This window comes from Cervus elaphus, chromosome 1 (assembly GCF_910594005.1).
Source record: "Cervus elaphus chromosome 1, mCerEla1.1, whole genome shotgun sequence".
Taxonomy (NCBI): Eukaryota; Metazoa; Chordata; class Mammalia; order Artiodactyla; family Cervidae; genus Cervus; species Cervus elaphus.
In genome coordinates, this window is record NC_057815.1 from 94,748,782 (window position 1) to 94,770,819 (window position 22,038).

General features: G+C 40.0%; 1 protein-coding gene across 1 annotated transcript in view; it reads left to right on the top strand.

The window, feature by feature from the left end:
• The window catches only part of LOC122700555 (fatty acid desaturase 2-like protein FADS2B), a 52,241-nt gene extending 33,246 nt beyond the window's left edge, over positions 1-18,995 (top strand). The window contains exons 5-12 of the mRNA XM_043913517.1: positions 3,267-3,392; positions 5,773-5,833; positions 9,417-9,493; positions 9,655-9,752; positions 11,204-11,300; positions 14,114-14,193; positions 17,049-17,174; positions 18,589-18,995. Of these exons, the coding sequence (XP_043769452.1) occupies positions 3,267-3,392; positions 5,773-5,833; positions 9,417-9,493; positions 9,655-9,752; positions 11,204-11,300; positions 14,114-14,193; positions 17,049-17,174; positions 18,589-18,649 (726 nt within the window). The 3' untranslated portion in view covers positions 18,650-18,995. The remainder of the gene's footprint in view (positions 1-3,266; positions 3,393-5,772; positions 5,834-9,416; positions 9,494-9,654; positions 9,753-11,203; positions 11,301-14,113; positions 14,194-17,048; positions 17,175-18,588) is intronic.
• Positions 18,996-22,038: the final 3,043 nt, after the last annotated feature.

Sequence of the window (22,038 nt, forward strand, 5' to 3'; positions counted from 1 at the left end):
ATGATATCTTCCCCAGAAGATGTCCATATTCACTCTTGTCATCTCTTGCTTGACCACATTCAATTTACTTTGATTCATTCATGGATCTAACAGTCGAGGTTCCTACACAATGTTGTAGGCTTCCCAAGTGGCTCACAGTAATGAATCTGTCTGCATTGCAGGAGACCCAGGTTCGATCCTCGAGACTGAACCTGGGAAGATCCCCTGGAGAAGGGCATGACAACTTACTTCAGTAATCTTGCCTGGAGAATTCCATGGACAGAGGAGCCTGCAGGATACAGTTCATGGAGTCGCAATGTTCTTTACAGCATTGGTCTTTACATGTACCACCAGACACATCCACAGCTGAGCCTTGCTTCCACATTCATCAAGCCTGTTAATTCTCTCCGGAGCTATTCCTCTGCTCCTCCTCAGTAGCATATTGGACATCTCCCAACCTGGGGGTCTCATCTTACAGTGTCATAGCTTTTTGCCTTTTCATACTGTTCATGGAGTTTTCAAGGAAAGAATACTGGAGTGGTGTGCCATCCCCTCCTCCACTGGACCATGTTTTGTCAGAACTCTTCTCCATAACCCATCTATCTCGGATGGCCCTGCACAGTATGGCTCATAGATCCATTGAGTTTTGCAAGCCCCTTCACCACAAAAAGGCTGTAAGCCATGAAGGGGAAATCTGTACATAGCTTTCTATAAACTATGTCTTCAGAAACAATTTGTACTAGTTGAAATAAATATAACCTTGATGATTCATGAACAGAATCAGTAAAGGGAAAATTGTTCAAAAAGAAAATCATGTGTACTCAGCCTTTTTGCAGGCAAAACCAAGGATTTATAAGCAAACTGAATATAGGGTTCAACTTTGTTCAGGAGAGAAAATTACCTGTGGCCAGGAAGGAGGTAACAAAAGTATAACATAAACAGCAACATCCTCACTTTATACATGTATCACAATTATTAATTTCAAAACTGGATTTTATGTCAATATACTTTTCCCCTTGAAAAGGCACAGATAGTGAGATTCTCTGGAATTTTCATTCACTTGCTGTGCAACAATATACATGTTCTGGTCTTTGCAGTGTTTGCACAATAAAAGAGCCCACAAAATATCTGCATATGTTTTAGACTTCTGTGCAGTTCTAAAATCAGAAAGAACTCCTCAGAGCATATTTTTAACCCAAACCCAGTATGCATACTTTGAAAACTATGAGGAGCAAGTATTATTATAGAGATAAAGAGGCAGAATATTTGAAGTTAAAAATTTCCTTGCTATTTCCATGACTAAATCCCAAAATATTTTTAACGGGGGAAGTGTCAAGCATGTTATTTCCAACAATCCTTTCCATAATGTTGTCCATTTTATAGATGAGGAAGCTGTCCAAGGCAACACCTAGTAGAATGAATTTAAATTCAGGATCGTTTCAGTACAAAGCCTGGATACTTATCTTTCGTATTACCAGTTTCCACAGATGGTCATTGACTAAAAGGTTTACATGGAAACAGAGAACAATTTCTTTTCACAGTGTCCGCGTGTAACTGTCTACTGCTCCTGTTAGACTGTATGTTTCACAGTGTGGGAACGCCATTTTATCATAGCTACCTTTCTGTTCCAGATTCCTGGCTTGGTATCTGACACATAGACAAACTTTAAAACAAATAATGAATGGGTGAATAATGAGTGTCCAACTGTAAGAGTGAGTCGGTGGTATGCAATTTGATGAGAGAATTATAGAGAGCAGTGGAGTCCCAGGACTTTGACGAGTACCTGTTGAGTTTATGATTCCCAACACGAAATGTATGGAAAGTGATTGCTCTTGCAAGACTGAGATTCAGAAGAGAGACCCGAGGTGGTGGGAGAGATTCCACAGTAAGGGTGTTAGGGAGTATGCAAGGTAAGGAAATAATATCCCTCCTGATGGATGGGGTCAGAGGGGTTTGCTAAGAGAGGTCTCTGCAACAAAGACTATGGAGAGGCAGTGCTAATGCCTACAGATTTTCAAACAAACTCAACCCCCTTCCCTCATGTTTAGTTTAGTTTCCCCATAGATGTACAGGGTCTAAGCCAGCGGAGTCCAACAGTAATGTAATGCAAGCCACATTAAAATGGCATGAGTCATTTTAAATTTTCTAATAGCCACATTTTAAAAGGTAACTTTATGATGCCCACACATATTAAAAACATTTTCATTTCAACATGTAATCAGTATAGAAATTAATATATTTTACACTTCCTTTTTTTATTCTGAGGCTTCGAATCCAGTATGTATTATGCATTATACACTTACAAAGTCCACCTTAATTTAACTGGTCACATTTTAAGTGCTCAGTAGCCACATGTGGTTAATGGCTACTATATTGAATAGTGCAGATCTAAAACAGCAGTTATTGAGAGAGATCAAATACACAATAAAAACTCTGACTACTGCTTATTCTTCCATAAATGATTAATGTAATAGGGGAAGAGAGGAGAAATGGAGTATGTCAACATGACAACATTCTACCTGCAGCATTTCATGTCTCCTCAAATAACCCATAGATATAAATGTCATTATATTATATTCACTAAAGATGAAATTGAACCTCATAGGTTGGATAATTTGCCCAAACACACAGCAGTATTTGTACATCCAGTGGATGAAACTAGGTTGATGAGTTTCCAAATTCTTTGCTCTATTAAAACCTTCAGGTTTTCACTGAAAGAGAGAAAAATCTCAAACAGCCTAATCAGATTAGTATGTCTTCAGATATGAATATCTTTATTCTCATTTATGCTTTATGAGAGCCTTGAACATGCAATGATCTGAGGCAAGCCCACCTAGGAGATGATTTCAGATCTATGCTTCTTTAAAATATTCATTGAAGTAGGATTCCTGGGGCCACTTTTTTTGTGTGTGCCATAATTAAAGTCTTGGAACTGATGTTTCTTTATTTGTAAAATAAGAATAATTTCTTCCCTACTTATATTCATGTATCTTTTTTAAGTGAGAATGAAATAACATTTCATTTCAACAGACTTTTATTCTTCTTCCTTATCAGGAGTTGTTTTAACCTAAATTTGTGTTCCTGGATCAGATAATTTTTTGTTCATAGACTTTTAGAGCCTATATCCAATGAATCAGTCTGTGACCAAGTGGCGGTGGGGGCGGGGGTGGCAATTTCAAGGAGTCAATATCTTATTTTGACTTTTGAGATGCAGGCAGAAGACTCTGATAGTGAGTGATATTTCAGGTGAGAAATCTTGCAGCTAATAAACGCTCTCTTCTCCTCAGGGCCTGTCTACAAAATGGTGGAATAACCGACACTTCCAACACCATGTAAAAACAAACATCGACACCAAAGACCCAGATATTGATGTAGGCCCACTTTTTATTGTTGGAGATTTGACACCTGTTGAGGTATGTTTAGAAATCCTGAGCACTGGAAAATGTTCCAGAAAGTGGTTCTTGGAAAGCTCTACACCCTTGTCTTGGGGAGAACAGGCTGAAGGTTCTGGCTTCAAGCACGCTTTCAGAGCATCTCTTCTTCTTTTAAGTCCAGAATATAGATTTGAAATAACTGAATCTGGGGTTCTAAGAATAGAAGAAGATGCAGAGTGAATGACTCTGTGACCTTAAAGATCATTCAGTCCAACTCATTCACAGAAGACATGGCAGTAGCTTCAACAAGTGCTAAAACACAAATATCTAAATATCTAATTACATCAACTAATTCTAGCTGCTAGAAGAAACTAAGCTGTTATTTTTAGTTTAGGTTCATTTTGGTTCATTTATACATGAAACTCATAAGACACTTAGTGACCTTGCTTCTAATTCAGACTTCTTAAGCAAAGAAAGGCAAACTCCAGAATGTCTCAGCTATTGAATTTTTTTTAACCTCAACTTAAAAATCAGCATATAAGGATTATTACCATGTTTTTTTAGAAAAGAGTCTTCTTTCAACATAGAAGTGTAAGGATAACCATAGTAAGGTATCTTTCCTCAAGGGGAAATGATGGATCCTGAGAGTCAGGTGCTTAAGAAGAAGCTCTATCTCCTTCTGGAAGAATTTAGTTTTCATAAAACAAAAGAGTGTAGCTTAGTCAGTTGCTGCCTAGACTTTGTGGTAACCAGAATGGTGCAACTTTCTGAAAATAGGTTTTCCCAGTTTTGGAAGACAACCTTCTTCCAATTAAGAAAAAAGTTTCTTTCATAGATTTAAAGGAAAAACAAAAAACAAAAACATGAGTGTAGTCTTCAGTCAGTCGTTCTTCACAATGACTCCACAAACAAGTCAGAACTCTGATATTTGTGAATTCCTAGGCTGATCACTAAACTTATGACATTTTGACTTCTCTCCTCATTCCCTTACAGCAATGGAGATTTGTCTCACTGGAGTTCATGACCCCTGACCCCCTCCAGAAGTGCCTTCTGTAGAACTGTATCCAGTTCACATGCTACTTCTTCACAGATAATGGAGACTGCATTCTAGAGACATCACCTCTCCATCAATCTAGAGACAAATCCCTAGAGCCTTAGCTTTCTGTGTATTAAAGTTTCGAAGTGACTCTATATCACTTAGAAATATTTAAACTGTATAATTCAGCTGTTTCATAACAAAATTGTTCTGATAAGCCCTAAATGTTTCTGTTCTTCCCATTTTACTGTCAATCTTTCTACTACTTTCTTCAAACATTCATTCCTTCAATAACCATTAATTAAATCTTCTAGGTGCAAAGTCCTATGCTCACATTCTGGGAGAGTTAGACTTCTCCTTTGGGGTGATACTCAAAAATCAACCCTTCACCTATGTTTGTTAACTCTGCAAAACTTCTCACCCACTCCCTTTTCCATGTTTCCTACTACTTAACTATCCAGAAGCTTGGGAGAAACTGCAAATAACTACTATTACCTTATCACCATGACATTTCTTTTCATTTATCACAGTAAGAAAAAGAAGAATCAAGTTTAATATGTGAATAAGAGAAGAAATCTATATGTAAAGGGAAGAATAGGGAAAGTAAAAATTGAACACTGTTCATAGTGTTGTTACTGTGTGTACATATACTAAAACTATGGAAGAGGTGTGAATTATCACTCATTCATCTATTCTTTCAACTAAATGCTTACTAAGTATCTTCTAGGTAAGGGAAATACACTCATACATGGTTCCTCTCAAAATATTTGCTGTCTTTATGCATTGGGCACAGCCTAATTATTTAAGACGGCCTCTAGAAAATGACTCAAATTCCAAGTAATATGATTATATATATATATAAAATCATCATGCCTTAAAATGAGGAAATCACAGCATAAGTTCCACAGTGGAAACACAGAGGATGAATGATGATGCATACACTAGGGGTCATGCCTTTTTCATGTGACCATTCAATAAATATATATTGAATGGATGAATGGAGATGCAGACTGAGATGCAAGCAGAATTCTATGTACATTGGTTGAAGAAGAGCTTGGAAATTTATCATAAATGTGTCTTTTCCATCACTACTTCATATAAGGACAAAATTTTCAAAATGACTTCCAAGGGAATAATAAAAATAGAAGACCACAATCCCTGTAGTCAAATAGAATAAAGCATCCATGCAAGAACTGCCCACTTTAAATAAAGGAAAAGACACCATAGTCTTCAGTTCTGATTTTCTAGCACTTTAATTTTGAGAGTGAACTCTGACTAGATTGCACTTTCTATAGAGAATTTACACAAATACACACAACCTTGAATACAATGACCAGAAGTAGATATTGTCTCTTATTTTAGTTTTATTCTCTCTTCATTCAGCATGGCAAGAACAAAATCAAATACATTGACTACGAGAAGCAGCACCTGTACTTCCACATGGGTGAGTCACCAGGGAACCACATTTCTTTTCATCCCGTTTCCCTGAAGCAAACAGTCGTCAAGCCAGAAGGATGGGATCCTTCCACAGAGACCAGTCAACATCTTACTGTACCTGAGAAAAGCAGCAGGTTTTATTTTTGACTTAGGGAGGTGATATATGAAAGTTAGTTCAGTCGCTCAGTCATGTCCAACTCTTTGCAACCCCATGGACTGAAGCACGCCAGGCCTCCCTGTCCAACTCCTGGAGTTTACTAAAACTCATGTCCATTGAGTCAGTAATGCCATCCAACCATCTCATTCTCTGTTGTCCCCTTCTTCTCCCACCTTCAATCTTTTCCAGCATCAGGGTCTTTTCAAATGAGTCAGTTCTTTGCATCAGGTGTCCAAAGTATTGGAGTTTCAGTTTCAACATCAGTCCTTCCAATGAACACTCAGGACTGATCTCTTTTAGGATGGACTGTTTGGATCTCCTTGCAGTCCAAGGGACTCTCCAGTCTTTTCCAACACCACAGTTCAAAATCATCAATTCTTCAGTGCTCAGCTTTCCTTATAGTCCAACTCTCACATACATACATGACCACTGGAAAAACCATAGTCTTGACTAGATGGACCTTTGTTGGCAAAGTAATGTCTCTGCTTTTTAATATGCTGTCTAGGTTGGTCGTAACTTTCCTTCCAAGGAGTAAGTGGCTTTTAACTTCATGGCTGCAGTCACCATCTGCAGTGATTTTGGAGCCCCAAAAAAATAAAATTTGCCACTGTTTCCACTGTTTTTCCATCTACTTGCCATGAAGTGATGGAACCAGATGCCATGATCTTAGTTTTCTGAATGTTGCGCTTTAAGCCAAGTTTTTCACTCTCCTCTTTCACTTTCATCAAGAGGCTCTTTAGTTCTTCACTTTCTGCCATAAGGGTGGTGTCATCTGCATATCTGAGGTTATTGATATTTCTCCCAGCAATCTTGATTCTAGCTTGTGGTTCTTCCAGCCCAGCACTTCTCATGATGTACTCTGCATATAAGTTAAATAGGCAGGGTGACAATATACAGCCTTGCCTTACTCCTTTTACTATTTGAAATATGAAAAAGAAAATAGAAAAGCAATTAGGCATTCTTAACAGGCATCTCATCACTCTGGCTACTAGGCAGGGATGGAGATCTTCCAAGAAGGATGGGAAGCAGGATGCCAATCAAAGGGTCCTGGTATCTCTGATTCTCATCCTGGATAAACTAAATACTATCAAGAAGAAAAGGACAGTGGTATTTGGTAGGGAGGAAAAATAGGAAAATACTGATAATAGATGCCAGAAAAAGTAGTCTCAAAAATAAAAGTTACCTATAGAGTTTCTGTGTGGAAGAAAGTTAACTGTTCCCCATGGCTTACATACAGCTGTGGAAGACACTTTAGTGGACAGAGACATACATATATTTTACAAATAAAATGGGACTGAATGTTAGTGTAGGCTTGAGAGAAAATAGGATAGCTGGATAATGCTAATACCAATAATAAAAAAAAAAAAAAGTCAGAAGCAAAAACGCTTTGCTTTTAGCCAAGTCAAGTTCATGATAGTTCACAAAGATAGGCTTAGTGGAACCCCAAAATTGTTCATCTAAAATATGCCTACATATTTGGAAAATAAGCCTAAATTAGGGTAGCTTCCAAACATTCCCTATAAATCAGTGGTTCTCAGCTAGTAGCACTGTTGCCCCAGTGGGACAGTTGACACACTCTAGATACTTCTTGGTTAGCATGATAAGGAGGGAGGGGCTGTGCTCACATCTGGGTGGCAGAAGCCAAGGATACTACTATAAGATATTGTAAATAACTTACAACACACAGGACAACTTTGAACGACAAAGAATTATTTGGTCTGAAAATGCCAATAGGGCTAATGCTGAAAAACTGTTGCAGATGATCTGGTTTGCCCAAATGTTAGTCAGCAGAGGTCATCTGTCACATGTCTGACCAGGATGGCCTATGGGCCCATTTTTATGCAACATGGGAACCAACACCCACTGCTACCTCTTCCACTGCTAGAATTCTGCATACCTATCTTAAAGTAGTCCTTCTCTTGCATGACCAAAAAGAGTAATGAGGACACTGGTGCCCCAGTTTGAAAGGTAACTGATCCTCAGCCTAGAGATATGTGCATTCACATTAGAAAAATCCGTTGCAGTCTCTTGTCTGAACTCTCCTCCTATGTATAGCTCAACAATACAACCTTAACTTAGGAGGAATGAATCAATGGTGTATTCACAGCAGAATGCAGATTCACAGCAGAATGCCCAGTTCACAAAACACACGATCTTCAGGAGCTATTTCATTTTGTCCTTTCCTTTCAAATATCTTCATCTTAGGATGTCAGGTATAAATGAATCATACTCAGTCTCTCAAAGAGAAATAGGGCTGGACATTTGGAAAAGGAAGCAAGACAGCTTTGATTCAAGCATCTGTAGTCGGGAAAAGGAACATCAATATAGACTGAGGTCAACTCTGGTGAGAAAAAGGTGGGAGACTTTTTTTTAAAAAAAACATATGGGTATGCTAAAGGAAATTACTGAAAGAGGTTAAAGGGAGGTGAAACTGGTCTTGTGATTAAGCCATCGGCTTCTTGTAACCCATGCTTATCAAGTCCAGCTCCTTGATAAAAGAGGGTAAAGAGCTGAATTCTTAATGATTACATTTCAAAGGGATGACTCCCAATCCTTGAGAAAGACATCTCTGGGTCGGGCAAGATCCATCTCAGAAGGACAGAGAAAGAACTTTACAATTTTAAGTTGTCTAACAAATGATCTAAGAAAACAGAGGTCAGAAGCCTACAGTCAGGTTTTGGCTTAAACAAACAGTAAGCTCTTTGGACAGTCTTGAAGTTTCTCAGGCAGGAACTTTAAGGGTGTCAGGGTCATCCCAAGGACATGCCATGAGCTGTTCTTAGAAACTTTGCTACTGTTGGTTCAAGTCTCTTAGTATGTAGGGTGGACAAAATCATTTATGCTGACAGTTCACAGACTTTGAAAGTGTATAGGTCAAGTTTGAAGCCTAGTCAGGAAGGGGACTCAGAGCATCTGACTAAAGTTTGATCAAGGAGAGAGTTGTCAAAATCTGAAGGGTCTCCACATGACTCCTACGTGCTCCAGGCAACTTCACTGGTCCTTGGGAAAGGGCAGGTAAATAACTATCTGGCCAGACTCAGTATACCTGCTCTGTATCTGCCACCTCAACATACTGTGACAGGGCCCAACACGAAGGATTGTGAAGGACTGAAGGATTCCAGGGACCTTGAGAAAACTTGAAAGCTCATAGCAGAAGCCCTTCCAGGATGCCTTCATCAAGAATGACTCAGATCTTCAAAGCTCCCCTAGTCTCCTTAAGGGAGCTTGAACCAAAGTCCTGGTTGAGCCTCAGAGACTCTAAAAGCCCAGCAGCACCTAGGATGCAGTTGTGGATCTCCACCTTGCATCCCTTCTCAGGGGCAGTATTCTAGGGGGAGCATGTTAAGGAGATCAACTCACACTAGCTTCCACAGGAATCATATCTGCTCATCTGCTCACCATCTTCTGTCTTTGTTTTTGTTTTTGTTTTCAGTTGGGGCCCCCCTTTTCATGCCAGTATATCTGAACCTGGAATCCATGCAAGAGATGTACCTCAGAAGGTACTGGGAGGTGAGTAACTCAATTCTTTCTTTAAAGCTAGATCAGACTGGTAGAAAACAGGAAATGTAAACACTTGATCCTTTCCAGATGTAGCTTCCTTGAGTACCAGGATATGAGATTTAGCCAGTTTTATTTTCACTAGCTTAACTTTCAAACACTTCTTTCTGCAGGACATTGCCTGGGTCAGCAGCTTTTACATTCGCTATTTCATCACATTTGGTCCTTTCTATGGAATCTTTGGAACCATGGTGCTCATATATTTAACCAAGTAAGAAAAGAAAACAAGAATATTCTTAGTTACCTGGATGGTCCTCTTACCTTTCTTATCTGATTTATTTATGATTAGCAATGATCAGCAGATTATGACAGCTGGCTGCATTCTTGTAACTGAAACATTCCCAAGAAAATGCAGGGCAAAAAAAGTTCAAATAGTTGAATGAGTTCCTTGGAAAATGAATTTGCCCAATCTTGCCTTTTTCTTCCCCCACTTGCTTAATTACCAATTGCAGTACAATATTCCCTCAGCATCTGTGGGGGACTGAGCCTTAGACCTGCCTTGGTTACCAAAATTCAGAGAGATTCAGGTCCCTTTGTCAGCTATCCCTATCTGTGTTTCCACACCAGTAGATTCAACCAACCATGGATCTTATAATATTGTACATATTTCCTGAAAAAATATCCATATTTAAGTGAACCAGTGTGTTGCTCAAACGTCACCTGTAGTCTTCCTGATCACGAAGCCCTTAAAACTGTAATCCAGTTGGATATAATTCTTGCCAATGATAATGGAAGTACAGGATTTTTTAAAGTTATTTTTGACTAGAGATTTTTCCCAACACCTAAATGACTTCAGACTGAATAACCTTCTTCAACTTCCCAATTTATTCCTCCTTCATTCATTTGCATTATTATTCTAAATCCTCCATAACAATAACAGTATAGCTACTATGTCTCAAGCTAAATGCTTTAGCTAAAGCATTTTTGCTAAATGCTTTACATGCATTCTTATTTGATGTAATCAATCCATGCACAACTCTGTAATATAGATAGCATTAGCTTCATTTTTCTGATAAGAGAACTAAAGTTCAGAGAATTAAATAACCTATTCAAGGTTATAGAGCAAATAAGGGCCAGTGGCAGTGAAAAATCAGAGCTTGAACCCAGCTCTATCTGATGACAACACCCAAGCTATTGATCACATTGCATATATCCTTAAGTTGTTTTAGTCACTAAGTCGCATCCAACTCTTTTGGGACCCCATGGACTGTAGCCTGCCAGACTCTTCTGTTCTTGGGTGTTCACAGGCAAGAATACTGGAGTGGGTTGCCATTTCTTTCTCCAGGGGATCTTCCCAACCCAAGGATCAAACTCGCATCTCCTACCTTAACAGGTGTATTCTTTTCCACTGATCCACCTAGGAAGCTTGTCCTTAAGTTACCTAGGTATCTTTTGAGTCTTTCACCAATGCCAGAGAAAACTTCAGGAGCATGGCTCCTGTACATTAGACTACAATGCAGGCCATGTGACTGGATGTGTAATGTGTCATCTCTAGATATAAAGGCCTCCAAAGAAGAAAACAAATAACCACCATATTATTGGAAACTTGGTGTGACTGCCATTTCCTCCAATGCCCAGTGAGCTCTGCCAGTGGTTATGCAAGCCCAGCAATTAGAATTGAAACTCCCCAACTGATCACATGCTCCTTTTATTCTCTAAAAGGCTTCTTGAAAGTCCCTGGTTTGGATATGTTAGCCAGATGAGCCACATACCAATGAAAATCAGCAGAGAGGAGAACCAGGACTGGTTCAGCACTCAGGTAATAAGGCATTTCCTGGGAAGCATCTACCAAAACATCCTGATTTAGAATTTGCTTACCTCAAATCATAATTCATATTTATTGAAGGCTTGCCAGGGGCCAAGTACTGTCAACTGCTTTGCATGTAACTACATAATATATGTGCCATGATTATTTCCACTTTATACATGACAAATTTGAGGCATGAAGTTGAGTAACTTGCATAATATCACACAGCTAATAAGTGGTAGAAACAGTCTTATTTATGTATTTATGTATTTATTTATTCAGCTGTACTATATATGGCATGCAGAATCTTAGTTCAACAACCAGGGATCAAACCTGTGCTCCATGCAGTGGAAGCACAGAGTATGAACCACTGAACCACCTGTGAATTCCGTAGAAGTATGTTTTAAAACTGAGCAGTTTGATTTTAGAGTCTTTGATTTAAACCAGGTTTCAGTAAACTACACACCAAGAGCCCAATCTAGCCCAGCTCTCTGTTTTTGTAAATAAAGTTTCATTGGTACACAGCCACACTCATACATTTACATATCCTCTATGACAGCTTTCATGCCAAAACAACAGAACTGGGTAGCTGTGGTAGAGAATTAAAATAGTTACTGCCTGGTACTTTACAAAAAAGGACTCCTGCTCCAACATGACATAGTTTTTCAATGAATCTGAGACTCCTAGAATTACAGAATGAATTTGCACCTGGAAGAACCCTGGAATCCCCTCATCTCATTGTATAGATAAAGAGACCCAGAGAGGAGACCTGGCATTCTCTCCAAGCATGCTGTTAACGATTAGCAGAACTGTGACCTATGCAGAATTCCACTTCCTCCCAAGCCTTCTACCGGTTATGCCATGTTTAACTGGAGAATCCAGTCATCATATTGCTTCTTAAAGTTCATTCCCAGATTCAGTGGATTCTCTGATCATGGACCCACTTTCCACTCTTAAAATTTATTGAGAACTTCAAACAACTTCTTTCTGTGGAGGTTATATACATTTATATTTACTGTATTTGAAATTAAAACTGAAGATTTTAAAACATTGATTATTTTAAAATGACAAAAATAAGGCCAATACATGTTACCATCAGAGTGATGAAGTCATTGCCTGTTTAGTAACCTCTGGAAAAACCCATGCTATAGGCATGTGAGGAAGAATGAAAAATGCATATACCATCTCAGAAGTATTATTGGAATCATTTTGAGCTTGAGGATCCCCTGAAAGTGTTCTGGGGAACTCCAAGGTACTCTAAAGTATACTTTGATCTACTTTGATATACAGTAACTTCAAAAATAACATTTGAAATGGCAGCAACAATAAGAATTAAGCCTTAGGAAGGTACTGAATAAAATGACATTCATAAGGGTTCTGGGCTCCCCATGTGGTTCAGTTGTAAAGAATACACCTGCCCATGTAATAGATGCAGGTTCCATCCCTGGGTCAGATGACCACCTGGAGGAGAAAATGGCAACTCACACTAGTAGGCTCACCTGGAAAATTCCATGGACACAGGAGTCTGATAGGCTATAGTCCATGGGGTCACAAACAGTAGGACACAACTGAGCACACATGCATAGTACAGTACTAAGAGTTTAAGGTAGTCTGAGAAGCCTATGAACTTCTTCTCAGGCTAAGTTTCAAAATGTATAAAATAGATTACAAAAGGAGCTGCTGCTGCTGCTGCTGCTGCTGCTGCTGCTGCTAAGTCACTTCAGTCGTGTCCGACCCTGTGCGACCCCACAGACGGCAGCCCACCAGGCTCCCCCTCCCTGGGATTCTCAAGGCAAGAACACTGGAGCGGGTTGCCATTTCCTTCTCCAATGTGTGAAAGTGAAGCCGCTCAGTCATGTCTGACTCGTAGCGACCCGATGGACTGCAGCCTACCAGGCTCCTCCGTCCATGGGATTCTCCAGGCAAGAGTACTGGAGTGGGGCGCCATTGTCTTCTCCAACAAGGAAGTACTTGTATACAAATGCATTTCCATTCACATACCCTTAGTTAAAGGCCTTGAATACAATGCTCCCCATTTATTCAGTTCAGTTTAGTCGCTCATTCGTGTCCGACTCTTTGCGACCCCATGAACCAGAGCACACCAGGCTTCCCTGTCCATCACCAACTCCCGGAGTCCACCCAAACCCATGTCCATGGAGTCGGTGATGCCATCCAACCATCTCATCCTCTGTTGTCCCCTTCTCCTCCTGCCCTCAATCTTTCCCAGCATCAGGGTCTTTTCAAATGAGTCAGCTCTTCGCATCAGGTGGCCAAACTATTAGAGTTTCAGCTTCAACACCAGTCCTTTCAATGAACACTCAGGACTGATCTCCTTCAGTTGGATCTCACTGCAGTCCAAAGGTTAGAAGTCCTTTAAGCCTACCCCCTTGGAAATGGTATTCAAAGACCCCTACAATTTCTACCAAAGCCCTACAATCCCAAGTACATCTGTCAAAGTTCTTATTCATGACAACTTAGTCTTCTGTATTTGAGGGTTGGTAGTGAGGTACTCCCCTCAACTCTATGTACTTTATCATATCTATCTTCTCAACTCAGGGATTGAACTCACATCTCCTGTGTCTCCTGCATGACAGGTGGATTCTTTACCTACTGAGCCACTGGGGAGGCCTGCCTAACCTGTACTTCTGAGCAAAATACCTTATTGCCTTTATATGATATTTATATAAAACTGTATTTCATTTTTAATCCTTCATGGTTTCTTACAAAAAATAGGTATTCAATGAACACCTGTTGAATGACTGAATAAAATAAATATTTTGACACATGGGCTCATTTACATCTAACATAAGTTTTTTTCTTTGCAGGTCTTGGCCACCTGTGATGTTGAACAGTCCTTTTTCAATGACTGGTTCACTGGGCACTTGAACTTCCAAATTGAGCACCAGTGAGTGAGAGAATAAAATTTATGATAAAGGGCAAGGGCTGTCACTAATAACTGCTCTACATATAGTCCAGAGTAGAGCACTGGGCTTGGGATCTTAAAGGGAATAGAATGAACCAGGATTCTCTAATGAATGTTATTTTTCTACTAACATCAATGATAAGGGAAGAGAGAAATGAAGGTGTCACAATTGTGAGTAAATGGAGTGAAATCTTGGAAAAGTATCAGTGACTCAGTTTCCAGATTCCTATGGGCTTAGGAATTGGTGATTGTTCTCTTTGCATTTGCTTCGTTGGCAAAATCCAAGAAAAATCAGGACACTTGGGTAAGCAACTTGTGTTCAAAATTAACTTCACTATAATTCAAACATGTGCTTATCTGTGTCTTTACAGCCCAGTTTACAATATAATGAATAATAGAGTCCCTGCTGCAATTTCAAAATGGTATCTGGAAATACTTTACCAACGGGTCAGTTAGGGAGAGGAAATGGGTAGTTCATGCCTTGATGATAGATAATACATGAGAGTCAGTTTCTCCAGAATATCAGAGAGAAGCTTTCCACATTCTCTATGTCTAAGCCATGTGTGTCTATGGTAGTCAAAGGAGGAACAAGATCTTTATTGGTTCAATGGATTTTTTCATTATATTTCTCATATTAGTGCTTGAAAATTTCAGCAAAACAAAGGAAGGACTATTATTCATAATTTTATTAAAGAAGAGGTTTATATCCAAGATGGTCATCTGGCTAGTGAAAACTTGGGATTAAAAATCCATCTTTCTTCACTTCTTATTCCTTTCCTGGGACTTTTAGTTATTTACCATGACTTAATATAAGGCAGAAGATATTAAAAAGAGGTGGCAAGAATACACAGAAGAACTATACAAAAAAGATATTCATGACCCAGATAATCACAATGGTGTGATCACTCACCTAGAGCCAGACATCCTGGAATGTGAAGTCAAGTGGGCCTTAGAAAGCATCATTATGAACAAAGCTAGTGGATGTGATGGAATTCTAGTTGAGCTATTTCAAATCCTGAAAGATGATGTTGTTAAAGTGCTGCACTCAATATGCCAGCAAATTTGGAAAACTCAGCAGTGGCCACAGGACTGGAAAGGTCAGTTTTCATTCCAATCCCAAAGAAAGGCAATCCCAAAGAATGCTCAAACTACCGCACAATTGCACCCATCTCACACGCTAGTAAAGTAATGCTCAAAATTCTCCAAGCCAGGCTTCAGCAATAATGTGAACCAAGAACTTCCAGATGTTCAAGCTGGCTTTATAAAAGGTAGAGGAACCAGAGATCAAATTGCCGAGATCTGGTGGATCATTGAAAAAGCAAGAGAGTTCCAGAAAAACATCTATTTCTGCTTTATTGACTACACCAAAGCCTTCCATATGTGGATCACAATAAACTGTGGAAAATTCTGAAAGACATGGGAATACCAGACTGCCTGATCTGCCCCTTGAGAAACCTGTATGCAGGTCAGGAAGCAACAGTTAGAACTGGACATGGAAAAACTGACTGGTTCCAAATAGGAAAAGGAGTACGTCATGGCTGTATATTGTCACCCTGCTTATTTAGCTTATATGCAGGTAACATCATGAGAAATGCTGGGCTGGAAGAAGCACAAGCTGGAATCAAGATTGCCAGGAGAAATATCAATAACCTCAGATATGCAGATGACACCACCCTTATGGCAGAGAGTGAAGAGGAACTAAAAAGCCTCTTGATGAAAGTGAAAGAGGAGAGTGAAAAAGTTGGCTTAAAGCTCAACATTCAGAAAACTAAGACTGTGGCCTCTGGTCCCATCACCTCATGGGAAATAGATGGGGAGACAGTGGAAACAGTGTCAGACTTTATTTTTTTGGGCCCCAAAATCACGGCAGATGGTGACTGCAGCCATGAAATTAAAGACCCTTACTCCTTGGAAGGAAAGTTATGGCCAACCTAGATAGCATATAAAAAGCAGAGATGTTACTTTGCCAAAAAGGGGCCATCTGGTCAAGGCTATGGTTTTTCCAGTGGTCATGTATGGATGTGAGAGTTGGACTATAAAGAAAGCTGAGCACCGAGAAATTGATGGTTTTGAACTGTGGTGTTGGAGAAGACTCTTGAGAGTCCCTTGGACTGCAAGGAGATCCAACCAGTCCATCCTAAAAGAGATCAGTCCTGGGTGTTCATTGGAAGGACTGATGCTGAAGCTGAAACTCCAGTCCTTTGGTCACCTCATGTGAAGAGTTGACTCATTGGAAAAGACCCTGATGCTGGGAGGGATTGGGAGCAGGAGGAGAAGGGGTTGACAGAGGATGAGATGGCTGGATGGCATCATTGACTCGATGGGCATGAGTTTGGATAAACTCCAGGAGTTGGTGATGGACAGGGAGGCCTGGCATGCTGTGATTCGTGGGGTCGCAGAGTCAGACACAACTGAGCGACTGAACTGAACTGGATATACATTCATCTATGCTTTCTAAGGAAGTTAGAAAAACAGAGATAAGACAGAGGTTAGCAGGGGCGGGGTGGGTTGTTCAGTATCTCCAGTTCTATGGGTAGTTCTAAATGGTAAAAAGTTGTAAATGGTATACTTTCATTTGATCAGGCCAAAAATAAACAGTTGATGGAGCTAAAACATATTCTTAGTTCTTCCTAAACATATGCCACCCACAAGGCTTGTAGTGGGCTACAAGGAATAAGAAGAGTCTGCCAGCAAGTTTAATTTCCCAAAACAAAAGTATTGTGCAAGGTCAAGGTTGGGTCTGTGTGGTTGATATCATTTTAATTTGTAAAAGGGGAATGGGAACTTTGGGTTTCTCCTTAGGTCTGAGAAGTTTTATATCTTCTCTATTTCCCTAGTCTATTTCCCACAATGCCACGCCATAATTATCACAAGGTGGCACCTCTGGTGAAGTCACTGTGTGCCAAGCATGGACTGCCGTACGTGAATAAGCCCATGTTGAAGGCATTTGGAGATATTGTCAGGTAATAACAGTCCCACAATGAACAATTCTCATTTTCCTTCACTGCTGGTCCCCAGACTCTTCACTTCTTTATAAATCATTCAGCCAATAGCTATTTATTAAGGAACAGCCACATGCCCACCATGGACATGAGGCTCTATAAGGACTGAGTCTCTATAAGGAGCAACACTAACACAGAACTGATAACAATAATTCCTACCATTTACCTGCTGCCTTCTGGGTACTTCTTAGTGCCTTGATGCCCTACTAAATTTCAAGCTTCTTATAAACCAGGGTTCTGTATCATTTGTCTTTGTATCACCCAAAGAGCCTTGACATGCTTTAGAACTTAACCGGTGGAAGGGACTCTCAAATCATCTGGTCCAGGGTTGCAAATTAAGATGTTTGCAGGGTCTGGTGAGACAGGCAGGGGTGACTCTTTCTATAGGAACTGAGAATCCATACTCATCCTAAACCATGCACAGTTCCCTGGAGAATCCTGTGCTTGTCAAATTAATAGCCAAAACCTTGGTTGAATCTTTTTTATTTTTTTAATTTTAAGATTAGGAAAAAGAAAAACACTATCTTATTAATATGAATAAATAAGCCATCAAGGCTAGACCTAGTCAGATCTGATCCCTGAACAGTGATCCATCTTCACTTTCTACCACTGCCCTCCTCCTTTCCTGCCCTCCAGATATCTGACCTCCATTCAGCTGCTATATAACTCCCTGCCCCTTGCCCATGACACATCCTTGGTCATGTTTCTTCTACCAGAATAATCTTCCAACCTGCCTCCCCCCTCCTATCACCTTCTCAATTTCCACTCACTCTCCAAAGCTCACCTGAACGGTCTTTTGTTCATCTCAGTCCTCCCTTGCCCCCAAGTCTAAACCTGTCACATTTGCTTCTTATAACACTTGCTTCTCTTCATGTCTGACCTTTATCACAATCATGATTAAATAGCATATTGGGTAATATGTGTCTCCCAATGCAGACCAGGAACTCCAGGTGGACAAGACTCTTATCACTCCCTTTCACTTCTGTATCACCAGAGCCTAGAAAATGTTTCACTTTATAAAGTAAGAGAGGTCGGTGGATACAGGATGAGTTGGTTTATAGTTATATGTTTTATCTTATAGAGATTCAGCAGAGCTTTTTCTCTAATACTGGAGGAAAGGAAAGTGATGCTTTGGAGTATAGAAAAGCATAAAACAAAAGAAAATCTCAATCTCCTCCATACAGAAAATGTGAAATCACTTTCTAAAACATGTCAGTATTTGACTCCCTCCACCGGGCAAGATAGAAAGAGGTCTTTCAGATATAGCTGAAAATGACAATGTTATAAAGTATTGAGTAAAAGAGCAAATGCTCCTTGAAGTAGCTCCTTTGACCTGAGTCTCAGCTACTCATGATTTTGTCTGCTCCTCTTGCAGGGCCCTGAAGAAGTCCGCAGCCCTCTGGAAGGAGGCTTACTGCACGCATCCAGAAATATAATGCAGATGTGCAGGTGCTAAAAAGAAAACCACAGGCCCCAAAAGTGTCACTTGTGCTAAAGCCCATGACACCAAACCTCTACAATACCTGACACAATTGCAGTTACAGCCTTCCCCAAAAATGTAATCTTAATCATCTAGTCTGGAATTTTGGTGTAGGCAATGTGGTGGTGATCTGTTGTGTTTTACTCCTTCTCCATTCCTATCCCTGGCCCAGAGAAAGGACATATATATATCTGCATGATAAAACCCTTGTAATCCACCCCCCCCAAAAAAAAGGTGTCTGCCCTGAATATACTTTGCTGATGGCTTCTTTGCCCCTCATTTCTTCCTATAAAAACCTTCCATTTGCACAACCTCTCAGAATTCCCTTCTGCTTACTAACTGGGATATTGCTGGATTCAGAAGTCATTGAATAAAGCCAAGGAAATCTTCAAATTTACTCAATTGATTTTTTTTCTTAACAGCTTGTTCAATAAACTTCCCAGAGGAGGACACCCAAGGCCTATTACTTTCACAACTTCCCAGATCACTGAGCATGGCGTTAGAATTAATTCAGATGACCAATCCTGTGGATCATTTCTGCCCTCTGCTCACAGGCCACATGAATAAAGATGGCTTAATTGGGCAGGCTTCCATTTAAACTAAATGACTCATGAGAGTTACGTTACAGTCCTACCTGAAATTCTTCAATGGATTCCCATTGCCCTTGGAATAAAGTTGCAATCTGCAACCTGGTGATTGCCAGCAGACTATCAGCACTGGCCTTCCTCCCAGAACCCTCTCCCACCTTGTGCCACTCCCTCCCTCAGCTTCAGGCCCAGGCAGCCAAAGCAGGCACAAGGGAAGAATGTCTGACCTCAAATAACACCCAAAAACTAAGTCTCCATACCACCCCCAGGGAACCAAAGGATCAGGACATGACTAGAACTTGAATGCCAGAATCCTTTCAGAAGTGAAGGGTTCTCCATCCTAGAAGATCCCAGGTTGAAGCTTCAACCATATCTTATCATAAAAGGACAAGTTCCAAAGCCCACTAATTGAAACCTGCTCCACCAACAGTTCTGCCAACTAATACATCCTCCACAAACTCATAATGTTTGACCGAACCCCAGATCAAAGACACAGATTTGAGCCCTTCCCGCGTCTCATTGCCAGTTGGCCTCAAAACACTCTTCTCAAAAGCTGGTGCCGTAGTATTGGTTTCTATGTGTTTCAAGCAGTGAGCCCTTTGCTTGGTAAAGATTTCAGGGAAGCCTCCCCATTAATTCAAGGCCTCCTTGTGATATACTCTGTAGTAATTACTAGAGCTATATTTTTACATCCATTTGTGTGATTCCTTATTCTACCACTGTAACTTGAAATATCCATAAGAGTAGAGATTTCCTGACATTATAGAGACACTCAATGAAGACATGCAGAAGGAAGGGAGGGAGGGAGGGAGCTGGAGGGGAGAAAGGAAGGAAAGAAGGAAGTGTCAACTACAAATTGGCACTTGACAGCTACCTCTACAAGGAATAAATCAAGTGCTGCTGCAGCTGCTGACATTCAATACCCTCTGAAAGAAATTAAGAGTGGAGAACAGGAATGAGGCACTCTGTGCTCTTGGAAAAACTTGCAGGAAAAGCCTTCAGATAGTTAGATATTTTCAGGAGAAGATTTTATGAGCCCAGTTACTACATCTGTTCATATCCAGAAAAGCACTAAACTCATTAATGGCGAATTTGGTCCTCATGACTAGCATCAAACCTCTGCCAAAATGTGTGCATGACTGCAGGTGCCCCCTTCACTAAAATCATATACGACACTTACCTTATCCCCTAACAAGACACTGAAATGTTTTCAGAGATAAAAGAAAACCGAAAGTCAGGCAGCAGTTGCTCTTTGGAGCAGTTTCTCCGAGCTATCAGAAATGCTGTCTCCCTGGCTGTAGTCTTCATTTTACCCCAACAAAACTTAACTCACAGCTCTCATGTTGTACGTTTCTTTCAGTCTACAGGAGGAAGGAAGGAAGGGAGGGAGGGAGGAGGCAGGAAGAAAAAGCTGTGTGTAAATGTTGCTGTTATTCAGCAGAATCAAGAAATGGATTCGAGATTTGGGGATAACATAGCATGAATTCAACCTGGGAAAAGTTCACTTTCCCTAGGACTTTTCTCTGCTACTCTATTTCCTTGAAAGCCTCCTTTCTTTTGATAAAATCAGATAGTAAAAAATTGCCTACATTTTCAGTCAGGCATTAGATAAGGGTGAATGATTGGATTAGAAGTCAGGAACCTCAGTCCAAATTTCAGCTCCTCAGTACCCTACCATGAAATTGGCCATGGCTCTCACACATTGCCTTGATCTATAAAATAGGTGAGTGCATAATATTTCCTGGCCTATTTGCCTCAATGCATTGTTGGGACAGACAAATAAAGTAAGGTAAATAGAATACTTTCATAAGCCAGGAACACTCATTCAGATGCTGGTTGTTATTATTAATGTAATGAGGGTTCCTCCCATCCTGGGCCATCAAAATCAAGAGCAGGTACAAGGTCAAATAGATTCACAGGACAGAAAGACACTGAACCATCTTAATGGTGAAGAGGGCACATTTCCTTTGATGAGAGGATTATGAGTCACAAGTGAGACCATGATTTCTCCTATCACAACAGGTAACACCTGGGAGTCACCTTCCACTTCTGACTGTACTCAGTCCCCCGGAACCAGCAGCCAGATCTCAAGCCAGAGGAATAGTGAGCCATGGGCTCTAGTTTTCCCAACTTCCAATTAACCATGTGAGTGCACAACTCTTTAGTGGAAACCATGCCAAATCTATCACTTGTTGCTTAAACAATATATTGTAAAGGATTTTCTTGACTATTTCCCTGCTAATCATCCACCTGAAGGACACAGAAAATATAAATTAAACATAAACTCTACTCAGAGGAGGAATATACTCGGGTATTTTTTCTTTCCCACATTTATTTATGAAAATTTGCATAAAGACAGTTGTGTTGAAAGAAATTTACAGTGAACATCTATATGTTTAGCCATAATCAAAATTTTGAAATTAAATTTTAGTAAACTTGTTTTATTTTATATCTATCCATCTACCTACCTATCTATTAATCTTTTTTATGTGCTTCAAAGTAAATTTCCAGGGGCTTATTTTTTAAACTAAGCCTCAGATTATGCAAACAATAAGGTTCATTTCTCATCTTCAATAAAGCTTCATTTTTAAAGGAGTTTTATCAGAATTTTGCAATGTGAAGGGAATATAACATGGTTAACATTGTGCAAAATAAATTAACTCAGTATAAACCTTCTTGTGCAAACATGCATCCTTCATTATTTATTGAACACTTCAATATTTATTGAGCACTTACCATGTGTCAGACTTGGACCAGT